Source organism: Anomaloglossus baeobatrachus, chromosome 2, assembly GCF_048569485.1.
Source record: "Anomaloglossus baeobatrachus isolate aAnoBae1 chromosome 2, aAnoBae1.hap1, whole genome shotgun sequence".
NCBI classification, from domain to species: domain Eukaryota; kingdom Metazoa; phylum Chordata; class Amphibia; order Anura; family Aromobatidae; genus Anomaloglossus; species Anomaloglossus baeobatrachus.
The window spans coordinates 704,803,827-704,828,534 of NC_134354.1; the positions used below are offsets into that span (position 1 = coordinate 704,803,827).

Sequence of the window (24,708 nt, forward strand, 5' to 3'; positions counted from 1 at the left end):
TTTCCCAAATTCCTATGACAAAATATTCAGCACATTCTGCATTGCACTACTGTCCCCAATTTATTATATATTTTAGGAGTCGGTCCATTTTATACTGACTCCAACTCCACCAAAATGAACACCGACTCAGACTCCACAGCCCTGCTAAGGGATCTCCCTCCCTGGGAGAAGTGTCTGCCTCGGACCGCTTGAAAAGAGGAAGGAGAGATGTGAACCCCGCCGATCCTCCTGAAATCATGCTCTGTGAGCTCTTCTGCGCTAGTGCGCTATGCCAGGAGCTACGTCCCGCTTGACTACCTCCTGCGCCTGTCCTGTAAAGATACAGGAAAAACGCTGAGGGTGGCGGAGGGAGGGGCTTTTAACCTCTTGCGTTTCCTGTCCCTATAGAGGATATGAGGCGCAACCTCTATTGGTGCTGTTATGAGCAAACGACTTGGAAATCACTTAATAAACATCCATGGAGCAAATAAAATAGAGCTTTTTTATTAATGGAATAACAAAAGTGCTTCTTTTTAAATAGTTTTCAAAATTCACCTGTACAACTTACAATATATTCAAAATAATGTACAAAATATTACCTTGTTCAACGCGTGTGCTTCTGTCTAGCTAGGTATTAATGACAAGTTTCATTTAACTACATTTAAAAAGTCTTGTGAAAAGCGTGCACGTCAGACAGGTCGGTTTTCCAATGCTATAAAATCTTTTTTTGAACAACCTTTAAATGAGTTGGTTAAGATTTTGGCAAACACCTTGATTGCAGCCAGTGATGCACGTACATGTGAGCTGGCGGGTATGCTGTGAAACCTGAGAGAAATCAGCATAGTCAGTGATCACCAGGAGCTTTTTAAAAACTTCCCCTTATTCCATTAAAGGCATCATGTTGATACTATCCATGTACAGAAAAATGGAAGCATATGAAAAAAGTGTATCAGGTCAGTGTTCAGACAATTCAGACTATTTGGCCAGGACTGTTTATTTGCAGACATACGGGGGTCGCCATGAGGCCGATTAACTGCTGTTCATGTGGTTGGCTTTGTTTGCTCTCTTGTGAATTTCTTCTAAAAAGCCTTCTAGTTGTTCAATCAGCATTCGCTTTTTAAACCTGAAATGCCAAAAGGATAAAACATAACATAAGTAATATGCAAATTGGAGAGAAATGGATGTAAATTTAAGTATTTCACCAGGACTCTGAAATGGAGGTCATCAATACTGAGCAGGGTGCAGGCGCTCATTTATTGAGTGCAGCTTTATACATTTTGTAGAGGCTGTGCCTGGTGAAGTGCTATTGACAGATCTGCAATACCAGACATGGCCACTACATATTGTATGGCGCTGTAAGTGTTGAGCGAGTAGTTAACTATTCGTACTCTCTTTGCTGTTAGTGAGTACTGTCCGCTACTCGCATATTCGTTACGAGTGCAAGGTAAGTCAATGGGAAATACTAAGTAGTGAGTAACCCGAAAGCCATGCTTTTTGTGCGAGTAGTACGGCTTTCGAGTTACTTGCTACTTAGCGAGTATTTCCCATTGACTTACATTGTGTCTGCTACTCGTAACGAATATACGAGTAGCGGACAGTACTCACTAACAGCGTAGCGAGAACGAATAGTTAACTACTCACTCAACACTAGCAGTGACTAATAATTAATAGGATTCACTCAATCAGCTGGTTGTGGGGAGGCTTGGAGTCAGACCTTCACTATTGAATATCAATGGCCTATTCTAAAGGACAGGTCATTAATATCAAAGTCCCGGAAAATCCCTTTAATGGGAACATGTCCCGTTGTGCATCCAATCAGATGTAGACAGCACGGTATAGAGAAGGAGGAGACTGAGCAGAATGATCTATATATTTGTGCAAATTCGTTCTGTATAACTTTTTATTCATTGAAATGCCTGGTCCGGATGTACACTAGTCCAGTGGGCGGGTCTACTAGTGATTGACAGTTATGTCTGCATGCACAGTCATACTGGGAAGACTGTCAATCATCAATAGGACCACCCACTCGACTTATGCATACAAACACTGGGGAATTCAATGAATAAAATAAGTTTTACTGAAACTTTGTAAATGTGATCAGCTCCTCTTGTTCTATAACTTGCTGCCTGCAGATCACAGATGATTCTGAATCCACATTTGCCTGAGCAGCAATTTTATTACACAATGATGACATCTCTTCTGTAACTGCTTCCAGAGTCTGACATATAAAGCTCAGACAAAATAAGCGATGCGGTCTTCTATAGTATACACGCCCACACAAACACCTCGATTCATCATTTGTATTTGTTTTTTTTCTAGGTCACTTTTATTGTGTTATTAGTTGCCGTTTTGGGCACCAAGTTCCTTAAGATTAGGCCGGTGATTCATGAATTGGGCGCAAAGTCGACAACGGGCTTTCTTCTGGTCTTGAACCGTTTTTTGTAACTGGGGGCCAAAATTTGCACTAAAGTTGTAAGAATTGTGCCACAATACTGGCATACACAAAAATACACCATGGGGGAGTTTGGAGTGAAGTGGAGCCAAATTGTACAACTTTTTAAAAACTCAATACATTAATCAGGCTAAAAACATCCGGAATTGCTAAACTGCACCCACAAAGCTAGGAACGAAAAGGAGAAGAAAAAAAAAAAAAAATAGCAAGCACATAAAATAGTGTTAAAAAAAAAACAAAAAAAAACGCACAAAGAGCATTGAATTCAGTGCAAAAAAAAAAAAAAAAAAAATGACAAAAACAGGCACAAAGTCAGTAATGAACCAAGGACCAAGTGTCATTGCTGCGGTATTTGTCACAATTGCATTCATAGGTTGTAAAATAGGCCAGCATCACTCACCTTGCCGCCTCCTTGATAACATTCTGCAAAAAGTGGAGACGCGTTTGCAGATTCCCTTGAACTTGTTTTAACAATGAAAAAATAGTCTCATACTCTACAAGAAAAAGATACGTAAACACAAGAAGGGATGAAATATAAGGAGTAATGCATCCAACCCAAGAAATAACTCAATAAAACATTCTGACAAGATCATGGAAATGTGATTTGAAAATTACCCTCACTTGGCCAAAAAAACTTGCCAAATGACACATCGACCAGTGAATGGCATTCTCCTTATTCTACCCAAATATAAATAGAGCGAGAAAGAAAAAGAGAAAGAGAAAAAGAGAAAAAGTAAAAGAGAAAAAAAGAGAAAGAAAAAAAGAGAAAGAAAAAAGAAAAGGAAAAAAAAGAAAGAAAAAGAGAGAAAGAAAGAAAAAAAGAAAGAAAAAGACTGTGTCCGTACTTCCCCAGTCACCACAGCTCACAGTTAGGTCCAACATGAAATTATTCTGGTTTCCCATAGACTTACATTGGGCGTCAAACATTCGTGAATAGTGAAGTATTTGCCGGTTATTCAACGAAGCGAATATTCGGGTATTCGATCATCCCTAGTAATGAGCGTCACAGAGGACTACATCCGCACACACCACCCAGGACCAGATTGCCATATATTGTGCACGTTCCAGTCTAATGACTAGTCCAGCACAGACTTAGCAGCACCAAGTGGTTGTATCACTCGCAAACTGAAAACCATTGTACAAGCATTGAAAAGACGTTAGATGTTTTAGTGCAGTCCTTTACTGAGCGACACAAATACTTACTTCTTCCGGGCTTCCTGATCTCTTTCATTATTCTGCTTTTTAGTTCTATATTGACCTCCTCGTAGCTCCGACAAGGCCGCAACCTCCTCATCTTGTGTGAAAACGCAGCGGTGTCATTGCCAAAGCAAATTCCCAAGTCTACGGGCGGCTTTGAATTTTCAAATATATTAAAGTTAGTAGAACCGAAGCAGTCGGGATCTCCATCTTCTGTGGAATCGTCGGCACTTTTTAGGGAATTTAAGGTAATCTGGGACAAAGTCTCAGACTGGTCTGAAGGATCCGTGAACTCCTCTACGGAGAGTTCCTCTTCAACATGGTTCTCTTCGTTTTCTGTTGGCAACACACTGTTATGCAAGCTGGGATCTTAAAAAGCAAAAAAAAAAAAAAAAAAAATAATATTGTTGCAAAAGATCACTTCTTTGGGAACAAGGTTAATGGCTCATATAATATATATATATATATATATATATATATATATATATATATATATATATATACATACATACACATATACATATATATATATATATATATATATATATATATATATATATATATATATATACATACACATACATACATACATACATATACATACATATATATATACACACACACACACACACACACACACACAGTTTTATTTTTTTAGTAATTCAAGAAGCAAAAGTATCAACATTTTTTTATTGCCTATAGTTGTGTGTTCATAATACTCGAAAATCGCAGTCTTCCCCAGTTTCCAGCGCTGCTCTTTTCCTCTTTTGAGTCACATGACCGCTATTCCAATTTTCCAGATTACACGTTGCTTTACAAGTCAGTCGGAAGTCACTTTTACAAAATAATCCTTTGGAGCCTTGTTATGACGCTCCTTAGACATACAATAAAGAACCAACTTCTGTCTCTCACAACCAGTGAGCCAGCTAAATGGAACAGCCATTACGTGAGAAGAGGACCGAAGCGTCGCTGGAAACTGGGGAAGATAATGATCAGTGAGTTTAATAACACTTACACAGGTATAGGCTATCTTGTTGGGAGTGCTTTTTTAAAGGGAATCTGTCACTAGGTTTTTGCTCCCCTCATCTGAGAGCAGCATTTTGTAGAGACAGAGGCCCTGATTCCAGCGAGGTGTCACTTACTGAGCTGTAAGGTTTTGATGCTCATTTTCATCGCTAGTACATTTTGCAGGTAATACGTTTGAAGACATTTTAAATATCTGCTACACAAATACCTGTAGTTTTACTCAGCATACGTACATTTATTTATTGCTCCTGGTTTCTGCATGTCTGGTGAACCCTGGATTGCCGAGGACGGGGGGCCCTTTCCTCCTATGTGGTTGTTTATAATGGGAGACGGAGGTCTATTTTGTAACAGTGGAGACATACATCGCCTCCTTTTGGGGACCCCCAGCATGTTCGGTTCTCCTGGTCGCTTGTGCTTGTTTTGATGACCTGTCACAAACTCATCAGCTTCATCAATCATCATCCCCTAGAGAGGAAAGAAAAAAATAAATAACTAGGACCTCATCATGATGTCTTTTTTTCTCTCCTTGAATTTTGTTTAAAAAAAAAAAAAAAAAAAAAACAAAACGAAGGGAATTTTGTTTACTTACCGTAAATTCCTTTTCTTCTAGCTCCTATTGGGAGACCCAGACAATTAGGGTGTATAGCTTCTGCCTCCGGAGGCCACACAAAGTATTACACTTAAAAGTGTAAACCCCTCCCCTCTGCCTATACACCCCCCCGTGCATCACGGGCTCCTCAGTTTTGGTGCAAAAGCAGGAAGGAGGAAACTTATAAATTGGTCTAAGGTAAATTCAATCCGAAGGATGTTCGGAGAACTGAAAACCATGAACCCAGAACAATTCAACATGAACAACATGTGTACACAAAAGAACAGCCCGAAGGGAACAGGGGCGGGTGCTGGGTCTCCCAATAGGAGCTAGAAGAAAAGGAATTTACGGTAAGTAAACAAAATTCCCTTCTTCTTTGCCGCTCCATTGGGAGACCCAGACAATTGGGACGTCCAAAAGCAGTCCCTGGGTGGGTAAAAGAATACCTCGTAATAGAGCCGTAAAACGGCCCCTTCCTACAGGTGGGCAAACGCCGCCTGAAGGACTCGCCTACCTAGGCTGGCATCTGCCGAAGCGTAGGTATGCACCTGATAGTGTTTCGTGAAAGTGTGCAGACTCGACTAGGTAGCCGCCTGACACACCTGCTGAGCCGTAGCCTGGTGCCGTAATGCCCAGGACGCACCCACGGCTCTGGTAGAATGGGCTTTCAGCCCTGAAGGAACCAGAAGCCCAGAAGAACGGTAGGCTTCAAAAATTGGTTCCTTGATCCACCGAGCCAAGGTTGACTTGGAAGCCTGCGACCCTTTACGCTGGCCAGCGACAAGGACAAAGAGCGCATCCGAGCGGCGCAGGGGCGCCGTACGAGAAATGTAGAGTCTAAGTGCTCTCACAAGATCTAACAAGTGCAAATCCTTTTCACATTGGTGAACTGGATGAGGGCAAAAAGAAGGTAAGGAGATATCCTGATTGAGATGAAAAGGGGATACCACCTTAGGGAGAAATTCCGGAACCGGACGCAGAACCACCTTGTCCTGGTGAAACACCAGGAAGGGGGCTTTGCATGACAGTGCAGCTAGCTCAGACACTCTCCGAAGTGATGTGACTGCCACTAGGAAGACCACCTTCTGCGAAAGGCGTGAAAGAGAAATATCTCTCATTGGCTTGAAAGGTGGTTTCTAAAGAGCCGTTAGCACCCTGTTCAGATCCCAGGGTTCTAGCGGACGCTTGTAAGGAGGGACTATGTGGCAAACCCCCTGCAGGAACGTGCGTACCTGCGGAAGCCTGGCTAGACGCTTTTGAAAAAACACAGAGCGCCGAGACTTGTCCCTTAAGAGAGCCGAGAGACAAACCCTTTTCCATTCCGGATTGAAGGAAGGACAGAAAAGTGGGCAAGGCAAATGGCCAGGGAGTAAAACCCTGATCAGAGCACCAGGATAAGAAGATCCTCCACGTCCTGTGGTAGATCTTGGCGGACGTTGGTTTCCTGGCCTGTCTCATAGTGGCAATGACCTCTTGAGATAACCCTGAAGACGCTAGGATCCAGGACTCAATGGCCACACAGTCAGGTTGAGGGCCGCAGAATTCAGATGGAAAAATGGCCCTTGAGACAGTAAGTCTGGACGGTCTGGTAGTGCCCACGGTTGACCCACCGTGAGATGCCACAGATCCGGGTACCACGATCACCTCGGCCAGTCTGGAGCGACGAGGATGGCGCGGCGACAGTCTGACCTGATCTTGCGTAATACTCTGGGCAGCAGTGCCAGAGGAGGAAATACATAAGGCAGCCGAAACTGCGACCAATCCTGAACTAATGCGTCTGCCGCCAGAGCTCTGTGATCTTGAGACCGTGCCATGAATGCCGGGACCTTGTTGTTGTGCCGGGACGCCATTAGGTCGACGTCTGGCTTCCCCCAGCGGCAACAGATCTCTTGAAACACGTCCGGGTGAAGAGACCATTCCCCTGCGTCCATGCCCTGGCGACTGAGAAAGTCTGCTTCCCAGTTTTCTACGCCCGGGATGTGAACTGCGGAGATGGTGGAGGCTGTGGCTTCCACCCACAGCAGAATCCGCCGAACTTCCTGAAAGGCTTGCCGACTGCGTGTGCCGCCTTGGTGGTTGATGTATGCCACCGCCGTGGCGTTGTCCGACTGAATTTGGATCTGCCTGCCTTCCAGCCACGGCTGGAACGCCTTTAGGGCTAGATACACTGCCCTTATCTCCAGAACATTGATCTGAAGGGAGGACTCTGGCTGAGTCCAGGTACCCTGAGCCCTGTGGTGGAGGAAGACCGCTCCCCACCCTGACAGACTCGCGTCCGTCGTGACCACAGCCCAGGATGGGGGTAGGAATGATTTCCCCTTCGACAAAGAAGTGGGAAGAAGCCACCACTGAAGGGAGGCCTTGGCTGCCCGAGAAAGGGAGACGTTCCTGTCGAGGGACGTCGACTTCCTGTCCCATTTGCGGAGAATGTCCCATTGAAGTGGACGCAGATGAAACTGCGCAAATGGAACTGCCTCCATTGCTGCCACCATCTTCCCTAGGAAGTGCATGAGGCGCCTCAAGGGGTGCGACTGGGCTCGAAGGAGAGATTGCACCCCTGTCCGTAGTGAACGCTGTTTGTCCAGCGGAAGTATCACTATCGCTGAGAGAGTATGAAACTCCATCCCGAGATATGTCAGCGATTGGGTCGGTGTCAATTTTGACTTTGGGAAATTGATGATCCACCCGAATCTCTGGAGAGTCTCCAGAGCAATGTTCAGGCTGTGTTGGCATGCCACCCGAGAGGGGGCCTTGACAAGGAGATCGTCTAAGTAAGGGATCACCGAGTGTCCCTGAGAGTGTAGGACTGCTACCACTGTTGCCATGACCTTGGTGAAGACCCGTGGGGCTGTCGCCAGGCCGAAAGGCAGTGCCACGAACTGAAGGTGTTCGTCCCCGATGGCGAAACGCAGGAAGCGCTGATGCTCTGGTGCAATCGGCACGTGGAGATAAGCATCCCTGATGTCGATTGATGCTAGGAAGTCTCCTTGGGACATCGAGGCGATGACGGAGCGGAGAGATTCCATCCGGAACCGCCTGGTTTTCACGTGTCTGTTGAGCAGTTTGAGGTCCAGAACGGGACGGAAAGATCCGTCCTTTTTTGGCACCACAAACAAGTTGGAGTAAAAACCGTGACCCCATTGCTGAAGGGGAACAGGGATCACCACTCCTTCTGCCTTCAGAGTGCTCACCGCCTGAAGAAGAGCATCGGCTCGCTCGGGGGGCGGAGATGTTCTGAAGAAACGAGTCGGAGGACGAGAGCGGAACTCTATCCTGTAACCGTGAGACAGAATGTCTCTCACCCATCGGTCTTGGACATGTGGCAACCAGGCGTCGCAAAAGCGGGAGAGCCTGCCACCGACCGAGGATGCGGTTTGGGGAGGCCGAAAGTCATGAAGAGGCCGCTTTGGGAGCGGTTCCTCCGGCGGTCTTTTTAGGACGTGACTTAGACCGCCATCAATCAGAGTTCCTCTGACCCTTCTGTGGCCTGTTGGACGAGGAGAATTGAGACCTGGCTGAGGGCCGAAAGGACCGAAACCTCGATTGTACCTTCCGTTGTTGAGGTCTGTTTGGTTTGGACTGGGGTAAGGACGAGTCCTTTCCCTTGGATTGTTTAATGATTTCATCCAATTGCTCGCCAAACAGGCGGTCGCCAGAAAATGGCAAACCGGTTAAGAACTTTTTGGAAGCAGAGTCTGCCTTCCTTTCACGTAGCCACATGGTCCTGCGGACTGCCACCGAATTGGCGGATGCTACCGCCGTACGGCTCGCAGAGTCCAGGACAGCATTCATGGCGTAGGACGCAAACGCCGACGCCTGAGAGGTTAAGGACACAACCTGCGGAGTAGAGGCACGTGTGACTGCATTAATCTCAGACTGACAAGCTGAGATAGCTTGGAGTGCCCATACGGCTGCGAATGCCGGAGCAAAGGACGCGCCGATAGCTTCATAGATGGATTTCATCAGGAGCTCTATCTGCCTGTCAGTGGCATCCTTGAGTGATGCACCGTCTGCCACTGCAACTATGGATCTAGCCGCCAGTCTAGAGATTGGAGGATCCACCTTGGGACACTGAGCCCAACCCTTGACTACGTCAGGGGGGAAGGGATAACGTGTGTCATTAAGGCGCTTAGTAAAGCGCTTATCTGGAAAAGCTCGGTGTTTCTGGACTGTATCTCTGAAGTCGGAGTGATCAAGAAACGCACTCAGTGTACGTTTGGGAAACCTAAAATGGAATTTCTCCTGCTGAGAAGCTGACTCCTCAATCTGAGGAGTTGGAGGAGAAAGATCCAACACCTGATTGATGGACGCTATAAGGTCGTTTACTATGGCGTCCCCTTCAGGTGTATCAAGGTTGAGAGCGGCGTCAGAATCAGAGCCCTGATCTGCCACCTCCGCTTCATCATCCAGAGAGTCCTCATGCTGAGACCCTGAACACTGTGATGAAGTCGAGGGAAGCTCCCGGCGAGCCCGCTTAGCCAGTCTGGGACTGCGGTCCGTGTCGGAGTCCTCACCGTGGGACCTATGAGTCGCCCCAGGAGCACTTTGCTGCGCCGACCGAGGGGGGTCTGAGGGAAAAGGTTCAACAGTGCCCGGGGCCTGTGTTACAGGTCTGGACTGCAAAGCTTCTAGTATCTTAGTAGACCATTTATCCATCGACTCAAAGTTTGTCAGCGAATACTGCAAACTCTGTCCCTGTCACCTGGACAGTGGCAGCAGGTGGTTCCACCTGGGCCGAGGGTCCCACCAGTGGCAGAGGCTCCGGCTGAGTGAGTGTCACAGGGGCCGAGCATTGCACACAATGAGGGTAGGTGGAACCTGCAGGTAGCATAGCCGCACATGAGGTACAGGTTGCAAAGTAAGCCTGTGCCTTGGCACCCTTGCTTTTTGCGGACGACATGCTGTTGTCTCCTCTTAGAGCAATCAGAGAGGGTATATAGCCAAAGCAATAGTGCGGCCGTACAGAGTAAATGTATACAATATAAGCATATAAATATACACTTCGGCACCCAGGGGGGCAAGCACCTAGTAACAGGTGCGGCTTACCGACCGCCCTCAGCGTTTGTGTGACCACCAGATTCCATGCCTGGGCCTCCTAGAGCTGTGGAGGTCGTCTCTGAAGTTCTCCAGCGTCAGAAGTGCTGATAGGAATGGCTGCCAGCGTTCTGAGAGGAGGAGGGAGCCGTGGGCGTGCCTTAGAAAGTGCGGGAATCTGGTGCCCCACGGTGCTCAGTGAGGGGGGAGGAGGATACTAAGTATGCTCCAGCCCTCAGCGCTGACGTCCAGTGCAGCGTCCCGCCCTTACCCCTGACTGGCAGGCCCGGGGGCGGGAATATGCGGTACTAGGCCGCAAAAGCCGGGGACTAAAGTTATAAGCGCGGCCGGCAAACAAGCGCGGTCAGCGCGGTAGTCCCGGCGCACAAACACAACCAGCAGCTGCTGCAGCGTCCATTAGACAGGCGCTCTATGCGCCGTCCCCAAGGGGACACAGAGTACCTCAGAGGAGCAGGGCCTGTCCCTGACGATACCCGGTCTCCTGTCCAGCAGATTCCCCCAGGGGCTGCGGAGGGAGCACGGTCCGAGTGCCTGGTGACCGGTTAGGATCCCACTTCACCCAGAGCCCCTAAGGGATGGGGAAGGAAAACAGCATGTGGCTCCAGCCTTTGTACCCGCAATGGGTACCTCAACCTTAACAACACCGCCGACCAGAGTGGGGTGAGAAGGGAGCATGCCGGGGGCCCTGTTATGGGCCCACTTTTCTTCCATCCGATATAGTCAGCAGCTGCTGCTGACTAAATTGTGGAGCTTGCGTGCATGTGTGCCTCCTTCAACACAAAGCATAAAAACTGAGGAGCCCGTGATGCACGGGGGGGTGTATAGGCAGAGGGGAGGGGTTTACACTTTTAAGTGTAATACTTTGTGTGGCCTCCGGAGGCAGAAGCTATACACCCTAATTGTCTGGGTCTCCCAATGGAGCGACAAAGAAAAAATATTTCCATTACTGTGCTGAATTCTCAATAGTATTTGGTTAATGTTTATTTTTTGTCATCCTTGAGATCAGTTTTCTCTTACGGCCCGATGGCAGGCCACTTTTTCAACCTCTCCTATCCAGTTGGGGAAAGCATACAGCATTAGGATGGAATTATGGAACAGTCAATGAGCCTTTTAAGTTTTTCATGGACCCTTAAGGGGGCTTTACACGCTACGATATCGTTAATGTTTTATCGTCGGGGTCACGTCGTTAGTGGCGCACATCCGGCGTCATTAACGATATCGCAGCGTGTGACACTGACCAGCGACCTTAAGCGACCTCCAAAGTGGTGAAAATCGTTCACCATGGAGAGGTAGTCCTAAAACCAAAAATTGTTAATTGTTTATAGATGTTGTTACTTGTTCCTGCGGCAGACATCGCTGTGTGTGACACCGCAGGAGCGAGGAACCTCTGATCTCCGCCCCTCCGCTTTGATTGTCCAGCCGCTTAGTGACGTCGCAGTGACGCCGAATACACCTCCCCCTTGAAGGAGGGATTGTTAGTCAGTCACAGCGACGACCACGACCAGGTAAGTGCATGTGACGCTGCCGTAGCGATAATGTTCGTTGTGGCAGCGATTACACGATATCACATGCACGACGGGGGCGGGTGCTTTTGCGTAAGATATCGCTAGCAATTGCTAGAAATATCGTAGCGTGTAAAGCACCCTTTAGACTTGAATGTGCAATTTTGAGCCATAATATGAATCCCAATCTGAGTTTTTCCTTTTGTGGACACATTGACATCATTTTGCAGACAGACATCTGATCAGTGCCACAGACTAATTGATATATTACACTGGTGGAACACATTCACATATGTATAGATCATATGTAACACCCAGACATCTATTACGAGACCCAAGATACAGCGTTTACATTACAAATGAGAATCGGAACATGAAAACAAAGTTAATTAGAATCCATCAAAACCAATATTAAAAGGGACCTGTCAGGTGCAATATGCACCCAGAACCACGAGTAGTTTTGGATGTATATTGCTAATCCCTGCCTAACTGTCCCAGCCTATAGAAGTATACATAAAGAGATCTTTAGAAAAAGTATTTCTAAAGAGCCTTTATGATCTGATGAGCGTAGGGACTAGTCGCAAGGGTGTTATGTCCGCCCTCTTAGCAGGCCCACAGGTTAGTGTACTAACATGATATTCAATGACCAATGCCCAGCATCATCGGTGGTGATGCACGTACCTGTGTCCGTTGTCTCCGCTTCAGAAAGCCGGGTTTAGTGTCAGTGCGCATGATCAGAAGACCAAGCAGTACTGGTCATGCGCACTATGAAGCTGGGTGTACACGTCCCGGCTTCAGAGAGGTGAAGTGCATATAACCGGAAGTGCAGGGACTTCTGATCATATGCACTGACACTAAACCAGACTTTCTGAAGCGGTGACAACGGACACAGGTACGTGCATCACCACTGATGACGCTGGGCAATGGACATTGAATAGCATGCCCACAGGGGTGTGCTAAGAGGGAGAACTAGTCGGCAAACATAACGCCCTTGGGACTGGTCCCTATGCATATCAAAGGATCTTTAGAAATACTTTTTCTAAAGATCGCTTTATGTATGCTTCTACAGGATGGGACGGTTAGGCAGGGATTAGCAATATGCAGAACTGCTCATGGTTCTGGGTGCATAGGGGACCTGACAGATTCCCTTTAAATGGTAAGATTCACAGCTCAGACTTTTCAACATGAACAGTGATAATAAAACTACAGATCTGTATCTGAACCAGAGTTAATGCATCAATGCAACATGTAACAGCTCCTTGTTGAATGTAACACCAGGAGACGAGACCCTGAAAAACGCAAAAACATTAAAACGTTACCTTTTTGTCCAGTTTAAAGGGATTTCCAAATGTATGCAGTCTCTTGGGCTGATCAGCATCTAGCTCTCTTAGTGGTGAAGGGATATTCCTTAGGTATTCTTGGTAATTTCCCATCTGAACTATAGGGATACTGTGTATCTGATCTGTGGAAAGGAAAGCATTTATAAAATATTATATACCAAGTACACAGTGTAAGGCTATGTGCCCACGGGAGCTGGCACCTGTGGATTTTGCTGGGGAAAACCTGCGGATTTATCTGTATTTTCTAGATAAATCTGCAAATTTCAGCAAGTACAGACACTCCCCATGTTATCCTATGGGACATGGAGAGGGTCTGTGTCCATGCTGCGGTATGTGCGGCTGCGGAATATGCTGTGGATCCCGCAGCCGCACATAACTGCATGTCAATTATTCCTGCGCAAATATCTGTGGATGTCCCGCCTCTCCACTCTGGAAATAGAGGCCGGGACTTCCACAGGTAAGTCGCATGAATGTCCGCAGGTTTTCTGCAGCTATTTCTCTGGAATGTCGCAGCAATGGATAGCTGCGGATTCCAGGGAGCTGCTGCGGGAAACCTGCGGATATATTTGTGGGCACAGAGTCCCGTGGTCACATAGCCTGAGGCTGGTTTTTGTTATACCTATGAACAGCTTCAAAAATTGATAGCAAATCTGCCAACCTGGATTTCAGATACCCAGAAAATCTATTAGGACAGAACCAATGTGACACTCTGTAGACACTATGGCTGCATTATTAGGCTATGTGCCCACGGGGGAAAGTGTCCTTCGGTTATATCCGCAGGAGCTCACAGAAAACCGTAGCACAACTTTGTCTGTTTCCATGCTGAGGTTTATTTGCGGAATGTCCTGCGGATATGCTGCGGGCATTCTGCATTGAGGATACAGTACCATGGCTTCGGCACTGCATCCTCAATGCAGAACAAGTGCTGAGTGATCGGGGCGTTCATACCTCCATCACACAGCACTTCTCTCCCGTCTCCGGCCGTGTTTTGTTTACACTGTGAAAGAGAAGGTGGGCGGGCCTGAACTAGCTCCGGCTGTCACATGACTGGAGCTCGAGCAGGCCCCGCCCACCTCCTCCTTCCTGCTCCTGTGCACGAGGGAAAATGACCGGGTGTCTGAGATCAAGGCAGGGGATTTCCGCAGGTAATGCCGCAGGAATAATTGACATGCAGTTATGTGCGGCTGCGGGACATCCGCAGCATATTCCGCAACCGCACAGTCTGCAACGTGGACACAGCACTCCCCATGTCCCATAGGATAACCTGGGGAGTGTCTGTACATGCTGAAACCTGTGGATTTATCTGGAAACTCCAGATAAATCTGAAGGTTTTCCGCGGCAATATCCGCAGAAGCAAGCTCCCATGGGCACAGGGCCTTAAATGTACCGGACAGGTTGCAGAGATCATGCCTGGTCTGGTGGGGAAGAGTGACACAAAACCCCTTTACTACACTGCCCCCTCTCACCTTCATCTTGTCCACTGAAGTACCTGCGCGATGATTTAAGGAGGTTGGTCCTCATTCTTGTCAGGTGATCCAAGAGATTTGTTCTTGAAATGTCATAAGCATTTCTAAAGGTCTGTGGTTTTAGGTCCTGCAGAAAAGAAACCAAAAACCTGAAGGCATATGAAAAGGCACAGGTCTACGTCTCCCCAGATATGTGACCGAGTGCTACCTTATTGAGCAGGGCTATCTGGAAGCCGGCGAACTCCTTCACATTCAGCTCTAGCATTCTCTGCGGCACTTCTCCTGTAATTTCCTGCAGTAACAGCTTAAAGTCCTTCCTGACGGCCAGTGATGGGATACTTGTGCCATTTTGGACTTTAATGCCAACTTCTTGCGGATACTTTTTCCCAATTAAAGAGATCATTCGATCAGATTCCATTTTAGCCTGAAATAAAAAAAAAATGTATTGTTTAATATTTTTTTGTTTTATCAGACGCACCAGATTTTAACACACCCCAAATTTAGAGCGAAAAGAAAAAAAAAAAAAGCAATAAAAAAAAATAAATAAAATATGCGGTCCATCTTATAATTTTGTGGATTCTTACCGGGGGGAGGAGCAACAGTGGTGATGGTAATGCTGCGGGGGGTTTCCCTGATGCCCGCCGCAGGTGGAACATCCAGAAACTGTCAGCGGTGCAGGCGGCAAAGAATTGGCCCCAGGAGTCGGAGCGTGCACAGATTGAGCTATAGGCTTTATGACTAGTCGAGATCTCATCTGCGCACACGCCATCTTCCTTTAGACCGCTGTTGGGAAATCAATCGTCCAGAAGCGGTGCATGCGCACATGAGATCTTGAGCAGAGAGCTTCTTCTGCACACGAGCAGACTACGGGCGCCATTATTTGAAGCCGACATTTTCAGGATGGCGGCCCCTGCCTCCCCCCACTAGCACAGCTCGAGCCATCATCCCTGTCTCCTGGGATCATGCACCACCACGCTCCGGTAAGCTACATTCGGCTTATAAGATGCACCCATCATTTACCTCCCAAATTTTTGGGAGGAAAAGTGCTTCTTATAAGCCGAAAAATACGGTATATCATTCTTAAATGTTCTAGGCCCATTTCAAAAGGAAAGCTAAAACGCCAGTGTTGTGTTAGGCACCAATTCTGCTTTCTAACCAACCTAGTACACAGAGGCGTTGGCCCCGTTGGCCACACTTCTCCAGATCGGCAGTGAACACAAAGCTGACCCACTTTACCTGTTGGCTAAGTTTCTTGAGGTAGGAGACAACACTATAACTCAGTCCGTACTCCAGGTTTTCTGGTATGAGGTTTGGAGCACCCATCATCCTTAATGCTTTTTTTAAAGGCTGAAATACAAAAAACCCCCAAACAAACAAGTTAACACCGAGAAGTGACAACACAAAACATGGTGGCTCAGTGGTTAGCACTGCAGTCTTGCAGCGCTGGGGTCCTGGGTTCAAATCCCACCAAGGACACCATCTGCAAGGAGTTTGTATGTTCTCCCCGTGTCTGCGTGGGTTTCCTCTGGGTTCTCCGGTTTCCTCCCACGCTCCAAAGACATACTGATAGGGACTCTAGATTGTGAGCCCCAGTGGGGACAGTGTTCCTGATGTATGTAAAGTGCTGTGAAATTAATAGTGCTATATAAATGAATAAAATTATTATTATTATTATATAAAAACAAAAAGATGACACATACTCCAATGTAGTAAGGTGGCATGGTTTTCAAATAGTTCTCGAAAAGTTGCCTCCATTTCAGAGAAGGTTTAGCCTTGTGGATTTTAAACAAATCATCTGCAAAGAAACATGGAGATTGTCTTTAATGGAGGGTAAACACTGACCGGCACTTAGGGTGCCAAAAACTCTAAAATTGAAAATATCCCAATTTCTTTTTATCAAAACATGTTGCAAATTGAAACTGTGCATAGGCAGAAAGCTGCCAGAGGGCAGGGGTGGGGTTATACAAGTTGCATGAACATTGAGGACTACATGTCATTTTTTGGGGGGTAATAGGGGACAATGACTAGGACCATATACATAAGTAGAGTGACAAAAGTTAAACCAAACCAGCAATTGTAAAGGCTTACCTAATAACGGGAGGAGCACGGGGTAGTTGTAAGGCATCACAAAGAGATTGACACAATTTAGGGCAGTGCTGGCTTTCAAGTAACCAAACGTATGACCGAGCTCACTGTACTTGGCACTGTTCACCACAAACACCTTAAAACATATAAGATATATAAAATGCAATTAAATGATATACAGGTGTACATGGTACAGAGTTCAGAAATAAATTTATAGCTTCGATTAACCGCTTCTGCTACATATTTTTTTGCACTTTTATTTTCCTAAACCATTGCTTATTTTTCCTTTGATCTGGCCATGAAAGTGATTTTTTTTTTTTACAACGAGTTGCAGTTTTGAATGACCATTCGTTTTACTATGTAAAAGGACTGGGAAAAACTGAAAGATTCCAATTGGTGTAAAATAAAATTACAACATTGCTTTTTGGAGTTTTATTTTACAGCGATCAGTGTGACAAATAAAAAGGTGACCTAATTCAAGTCACTATTAGGGTCTGTGCGCACTGGGAAATTTGTGTTCCTTAAGTAACATCCGCACCCTCTGGCAGAATTCTGCACCCACGGAAAAAAAACGCACCAAAAACGTACCCAAAATCCACAAGCGGTTTTATCGCGGTTTGGTGCGTTTTTTCTGTGGGTTGAACCCTGCGTTTTTTAACCATTATCTATGGCAAAACCGTAGGCACCTGCGGAAAAGTAGTGACATGCTAGAAATTCTGCAGCAAAACCTATAGGAAAAAAAACGCAGCGTGAGCACAGCATTTTGGATGTACCATAGATTTTGCTGGGGAAGGAGTGCAGAAAGCTTATGAACAAAAACTGCAGCAAATCCGTGGCAACAAACGCAGAGTGTGCACTGGGCCTTAGAGTGCTTTTTAAAAAAAAAAAAAAAAAAAAAATTTTTTTTTTTTTTTAATTTTAGTGCTAAGTGGTGACACTACCGTAACATCCCTAGTATTATCCTTACCAGCCAGTCTACTGCTCCTCCCAGCACTGCTCCAGCCCAGGTCTACCATCTTGTGACCGCAGCTTCTCACTGACTGGAAGTCAGCTCTAACAGTTAAAAGCTCTCAATGCAAGTCTATGGGGGCCTCACTCTGGCTCTCATAGACTTACATTAAGCTATGACATCCGGATTGCCCAGAACTCATTGGAGAAATCAGGGCGGTTACAAACTGCTGTAGACCGACTGAAGCTGATAATAGATGAAGACAGCAGCTGGAAAGTGTGATGCCAAGTGCAGGGACCTTACATTAGTGGCACCACTCCAGTGGTAAAAAAAAATAGATAAATCCCGCTGCAGTGGTATTTTAAATGAGAAAATCCACTGAAAAAAACAAACAAAAAAAAAAAAACAAAAACACGCACATAACGTAAAGTAGAAATGAGTGAAAATCACACAAAAAAAAAATTAAAATATTGCCTGTTTGCACAGGATAATAAATGTAAGATTAAAAAAAACAAAAAAAAAAAACTGTTTGATGCGGAGTCATAGAGAATAAATGGAGCAATGGTGTGGCATCAGCACTGCTGCTCTGTTTTAGCAAGAATGAAAGCGACCCATCCTCAAGATCGGGGCGAGCCCCAGTGGTCAGAGCCCCTCAAATCTATGTGTTACCAACTATCCTGTATCACTTCACTGGACAACCCCTTTAAACAAGCGCCATTAATATGATGTGAAGAGAGACGTGACTAAATGATACAAAGCTTCTGGGATGTTTTTTTTGAGACAAACTTACAGGCCAGCACGTATGAGGGGATTTCCTCTCCAGAACATACTGCGTCAGAGGTGATGGCTCCAATTCATACTTGTCAAATGGCAGCTTCTCTATTACCATTGGCTCAGAGTTGGTGCAGGAAAATTTCACAACGGGATGAGCAGATCGAGGGGGCTGATGGGGGGAGGGAGAAAACAAAACAGTCAGTTCACAGACTACTCTGGGAGTTGCAGACAACCGCCCCCGCCCCTCACCGAGACACGTCAGGCTTCATCCAGACTAAATGAGAAAAGGCCTGTTGCATGTATGAGATCTACACACATCTGTATTACAGAAAAATATATAAGTGTCAGTTTAGGTCTATTCCTGATGTGATCAATAAGTCATCGGGCGCTGCAACACCACACAATGCAGGAGGCTTATCAAGCTAAATTCATTAGCGGGTTTGTGCAAAAAAAATAAATATATAAAATAAAATATAATATAATATAAAATAAAAAATATAATAAGAATTTAAATAAAAAAAATATAAAAAAAAATATAAAAAATAAAAAAATAAATTATAAAAAAAAATAAAATATAAAAAATATAATATATATACATATACCTTCACCATCTTTAACTTGTGTTCATTTGCAGGGCTTAGATGTGGCTAAATGAACATCGCCCATGCTCTTTTTTCTATACAGTGGAACCTTGGTTAACGAGAACAATCCGTTCTGGGACTGTGCTTGTTAACCAAGTTACTCATTCAGCAAAGCAAGATTTCCCATAGGAAATCATTGCAATGCAGACAATTCATTCCACAACCTGTTACATGTCCCATCCTGGTCCCCTATTGTGTCACTCCACACACGTACAAACACCTACCCACCCACCCCCCAAACACGCACGCACACACATTATGCTCACCTTACCTTCCGTTCCATCGCCGGCCTCCTGGAGCTTGCAGTTCGCCGGTACAAGATGTGTATTGGGTAACCATCGTAACGAGGGAGGAACTTCCGCTGCCAGAGCGCTGACGTCAAAGGCAGAAGCCGCTTGCCTCTGAGTAGCGGCTGACAGCAGAAGTTCCTCCATCGTCGCGATGGTTACCCGATACACATCTTGTACTGGCAAACTACAAGAACCATGAGGCCAGCGATGGAACGGAAGGTAAGGTGAGCATAATGTGTGTGCTTGTTTGTGTGTGTTTGTGTGGACTGCAAGAGCGGGTCAGAGCATGGTGAATGTACGGAACAAGAAGTGTGTGCGGTGAGGATTTTGCTTGTACAGCAAAGCTTTCTCGTAAACTGAGTTACAAATTTACAGAAAGCTTTGCTCGTTAAGCGAAACACTCGCTAAGTGGGTCACTCGTTAAGCGAGGTTCCACTAAGCAGTTTGCAGCAGAAATTTGCACAACAATTTTAGTTTTTTTCCCAAACTTTGTGACAGTTTAGACTGCAAAATGTTAGCTCATCGTGGTCCAGGATAAGTTTGCACTGTCGTACGGCATGAAGTCTAAGGAATACGCCAGATTTATCAAAGAAGCCCATGTTGATTAATTGCTTCAAAAGAAATCTGACGGCAGGAATCACACCCCAAACTATTTGTCTGTAAATTCTTTCAAAGACAAGTCCAGCAATAGCTGTACATTGGCCAGTCCATTCCTCTGGTACTGAGAAAAGATAAGTAAATGAAGGCTAAAGAGCTATTTGTAGATCTGAAGCCTCTGTCACTCCAGCTCTATTCCCCGCCTCCTGCTTCTGAAATCACACAGAATATAGGCTGTCAGTCAAACAGGAGGCGGCACTGGCCTAGGAATAGAGCTGGAGTGACAGAAGCTTCAGATCTACAAGTAGTTGTTCTGCCTCATTTGCATATTATGGCAAAGACCGATTTATTATCCGTAACAGGAACAGAGTGGCCATGTAAAGGTATTGCAGACATTCCTTTTAATGTCTTCTTAAACTTACTAAGGTCGGTGAATTCGGATCTGGCCAGAAAGATTCCGGTATCGGCCAATGACCAAGCGGCACTCCCGTTTTAGGATTTGGTCTAACGTAGATTAACTTTCGACAGCTGTGCCATGGCTGAGGTCCGACTGGTTTGATGGCTTCTGTATTTCCATCTGGAATATGACATATTAGGATGAAAGACTTTAATGCAGACTCAATAGCATACAAAGAATTCTAAAAACCTCATCCGGACAATAAGGCAGACTAAATGAGTATACGGGGTATGAGGCACCTTTCTCTACCAAAATATCAGGTCTGGGGAGACGCTACTCAACATTGGGTCTGGTAAATTGTAGCACAGTCTAATCTGCAGAAGACATTGCCCATATGTCCTATGCTTATTCCCAGTCCTTTGGTTACCCTGCATTTGCCCTTTACGACGCTGTGCAGCATATCTATACACCAAATGTCAGATATGGTGGCAGACAAACAACCCCTAGAAATACTGTAATACATAGGTCACACAAGACTAAGAAAATTGCTCATCGCTTTAACCCCTTTACGACCAGCCGATTTTGCGCTTTCCGTTGTGTTTTTTTTCACCGTTCTGCCGAGAGCCATAACTTCAGTTTTCCGTCAATCTTGCCATATGAAGGCTTGATTTGTTGTGGAACGAGTTTTACTTTTAAAAGAAACCATAAGTTTTACCATATAGTGTACTGGAAGCCGGCAAAAAAATCCAAATGCAGACAAATTGCAAAAAAGTGTGATTGCACGATTGTTTTGAGATTTTATTTACAGTGTTCATTATATGATAAAACTGATGTATTGGTGGGATGCCTCAGGTCGGTGCGAGTTCGTAGACACCAAACATGTATAGGTTTACTTTTGTCTAAGGGTTTAAAAAACAAAAAAAACCAGACGTTTGTAGAAAAAAAAAGTGGCACACGTTTTGCGCCATTTTCCGTGACCCGTAGCGTTCTCATTTTTCGTGATCAGTGACTGATTATTTTTTGCGTCTTGAACTGATGTTTTTAATGGTGCCATTTTTGCGCAGATGCTACGTTTTGATCGCCTGTTATTGCATTTTGCCGCTACCAAAAAAACGTAATTTTCACATTTGGAATATTTTTTGCTGTGAGACGTCATTTACCGATCAGATTAATTGATTTTATATTTTAATAGATCAGGCATTTCTGAACGCAGCGATACCAAATGTGTGTATATTTTTTACTTTTTAACCCTTTAATTTTCAATGGGGCAAATGGGAGGGTAATTTTAACTTATAGGTTTAATTTTCCAAAACTTTTTTTGACTTTTTATTTTACTAGGTCCCCTAGGGGACTATAAGGATCAGCAGTCTGATTGGTCTTCCATATCTGCTGATCACAGCTACACAGCTGTGAACACCAAATATGCTCATTCTCATCTCACACAGCTCTCGGCCGGGTGAAACAGGAAGGGAGTCATGTGAGCTATAGGAGTCATCACATGATCATGTGCTAACATGACAACCAACGGATCCACGTGATCAGATGTGACTTCCGGTGTCGGGCGGGTGAGTAAACTTGAACTGCGATCACGATTATAATTGCGTTATCACATTTTGACAGCGCCATTTAAAGGGTTAAGAGGTACGGGCAGATCTCTGATCTACTCGTGCCTGCTAGACGCACATCTGTTATACAAATCAGCTAACATGTGCACGGATCCCCACCAGCTGCCCGCAGCAGCCGGGTGGGATTAACACACTGGCCACTGGGACGTAATTTTACTATCCACGGTCGTTAAGGGGTTAAATTCTTTACTAGCATTATAAAAAAAAAAAAAAAGTAGCGACCGTATCAAAAATGCCACTAAAGTGATAACAGAGCCCATCTGCAGTGCACATGAACCGTAATTTACAGGTGTGATCGCTGGCAGGTCTATGGCAGACACACACGATGGGGCAGGCACAGATTAGAGATCAGCCAGAGGAAGTGAAGCCATCCAAAACACCAAGGACCAGACCTTCCCCTCCCCACACAGAATGCTGCACCTCCCTCCACCTCAGATTCCATTCATGTATCCCATCTCTCCTGCTCTGTGCCAGCTGGCCGGCAACACACAGCGTGGGAATAACCACTGTTTACAACACGGATTGTAAGAGCTCTCTTGCTAATATAAATCGTTGATTATAGGTTGGGGAACTATTCCTTGAGGTTCATAAAGAGCGCTTTATCTCCATGGTATCTCGCTGGCAGAGGCAGCACTGCAGCAGATCTGTCTGCAGCCGTCCGAGGTACAAGGCGCGTAACAGGATCTGAATGGTAGCAGTGGGAGCCGGAGAATTTGGCACCGCACAACGCAGGGTTATGCACAGCAATATAAGAGCCATAACACAACACAATCTGCTCTTGCTGCCGTGCATCTCTACAATGTGAGCATCAGCAAAAGGGCTCTCCATGAGTAAACATTTAAATAGCTACAAATAGGACACTGGGGTTTTGCAACAAACAAAAACCCCAAAACACTATAGTTACAGATTGAAGCATTGAAATTAAAGGCGTTGTCAAACATTTTTAGAAGGCATAGATTATTTAAAAACAACTACAGAACAGGAGAAGGACTTGTGTATTCTTATTACAAATAAGCTGAGCAGCAGCACTCAATGTCAGGCAGCAGCTGCTAAAGCAATCAAGATTTTAGGGTGTATAAAAAGAGAATAGATCACAGTGATCCCAACGTATTGTTACCCCTCTATAAATCACTTATAAGGCCACATCTGGAATATGGGATCCAGTTTTGGGCTCCACATTTTAAAAAGGATATTAAGACGATAGAGTCAGTTCAAAGGCGGTAACTAGATTATTACAAGGAATGGAGGCCTCACATATGATGAGAGGTTGGAAGAGTTAGATTTGTTTAGTTTAGAAAAAAAGACGTCTCAGAGGAGATCTCATTTATATGTATAAATACATGTGTGGTCAATGTAAAGGACTGGCACATGACTTATTCCTTCCAAAGACAATATTAAGGACCAGGGGGCACTCGCTGCGAGTGGAAGAAAAGCGATTCCGGCAGCTAAATCAGAAGGGGTTCTTTACAGTTAGAGCAGTCAGACTGATATACCCTACCACAAGAGGTAGTAATGGCAGATACTATAACAGCTTTCAAAAAAGGGCTGGATGATTTCCTCAGTCCGCACAAAATTGTTGGTTATAAAGGAGTTAATGACAAAATATATAATTAGTGGAGGAAGGGTGAACAAGATGGACCAAAGTGTTTTTTCAACATATGTAACCAGAGGCATACCATGTGTGTTCTATTTATAATAAAATATTGATGATTTTTTGATACTTCATATGTGGTGATGCCATCTATTCGGTACGTCTTTTCTGTTTTTTTGCCAGAGGCATACCGTCCTTCCAGAGCCCCTGTGGATCCAGTGCAGGGCACCAACTCCTCAAGCAATGTCTGCTCCACTTGGAGTCACAGCAATGGTCAGATGACTAAAAAGGAACACATCATCGTATTTTTCCTTGATGCGCTCTTCTAATTAATGACCACTGTAGTCAATCACAGACTGCAGCGGTGCTGTGACTTTCAAATAAAGTAGGCCCAGCTTACAGAGCGGACCTCCGAAGAAGCCAGCACCAGATCTGTGGGGGGAGATGGAAGGCAAGTAGGCCGTGTTATTCTCAAACAATCCTTGCCTTTTAAAAATTTACTGTTGGAACCCCAATAATCGCTTAAAAAACACAATAGTTTATTAAGACAAGTAATTAGAAGCAGCAGAAAAGAATGTAATGTTCAGTCAGAGAATTAATCGCTAAATTGATTAAAATAAAAGCCCTGCTAACCTTCAGAGAGTGGGGGATCGGGACCAGACTTTTCAAAGTTGATGACAACCCCACTTTGAATTTTTTGCACCAATGATTCCAGACACTGGTTCAACATTCGCTGTGAGAAAACACAATATGAACGACCTGACAGATAAAAGTGAAAAGTTACATTAAATGAAGAAACAATTTAGTAAGGAAGCACAAAAAAGCCAAATGTTTATATGTGACAGTCTGCATTAACAAAGACCTACATTTATCAATGTTTGGGGGGGCAGGATATACCAAAAATATATCTTATAGGTGAGGCTCCCATCACCAGGAACACTGGGTCTTTGAATGATCCCAATTCGCCAATTACCAGATATGGCATTTTCTATAAACTATTAGAATGTTGACCAATCTTCTGCACCCTCTTCACCAATCAAGTTTAGAGGGGTCACAGAAGGAGACAAGAAGAGCTGTCCCCCATCATAACTAGTGAGGGTCTCAAATGTGCAGCCATAAATGCCAAGATAGACAAACCTTTTATATGCAAGTC

At 45.1% G+C, this 24,708-nt stretch overlaps 1 protein-coding gene across 2 annotated transcripts in view; it reads right to left on the bottom strand.

The window, feature by feature from the left end:
- Positions 1 to 496: 496 nt before the first annotated feature.
- The window catches only part of INTS6 (integrator complex subunit 6), a 59,311-nt gene continuing 35,099 nt past the window's right edge, over positions 497 to 24,708 (bottom strand). For both annotated transcript variants that reach the window (XM_075337296.1, XM_075337297.1), the window contains exons 6-18: positions 24,189 to 24,314; positions 20,365 to 20,519; positions 18,431 to 18,583; positions 16,695 to 16,827; positions 16,307 to 16,401; positions 15,843 to 15,953; positions 14,815 to 15,030; positions 14,607 to 14,733; positions 13,120 to 13,262; positions 4,888 to 5,119; positions 3,635 to 3,997; positions 2,832 to 2,925; positions 497 to 1,102 (exon numbers count right to left, since the gene is read on the bottom strand). In XM_075337296.1, coding sequence (XP_075193411.1) covers positions 1,009 to 1,102; positions 2,832 to 2,925; positions 3,635 to 3,997; positions 4,888 to 5,119; positions 13,120 to 13,262; positions 14,607 to 14,733; positions 14,815 to 15,030; positions 15,843 to 15,953; positions 16,307 to 16,401; positions 16,695 to 16,827; positions 18,431 to 18,583; positions 20,365 to 20,519; positions 24,189 to 24,314 — 2,042 coding nt within the window. In that variant the 3' untranslated portion in view covers positions 497 to 1,008. The remainder of the gene's footprint in view (positions 1,103 to 2,831; positions 2,926 to 3,634; positions 3,998 to 4,887; positions 5,120 to 13,119; positions 13,263 to 14,606; positions 14,734 to 14,814; positions 15,031 to 15,842; positions 15,954 to 16,306; positions 16,402 to 16,694; positions 16,828 to 18,430; positions 18,584 to 20,364; positions 20,520 to 24,188; positions 24,315 to 24,708) is intronic.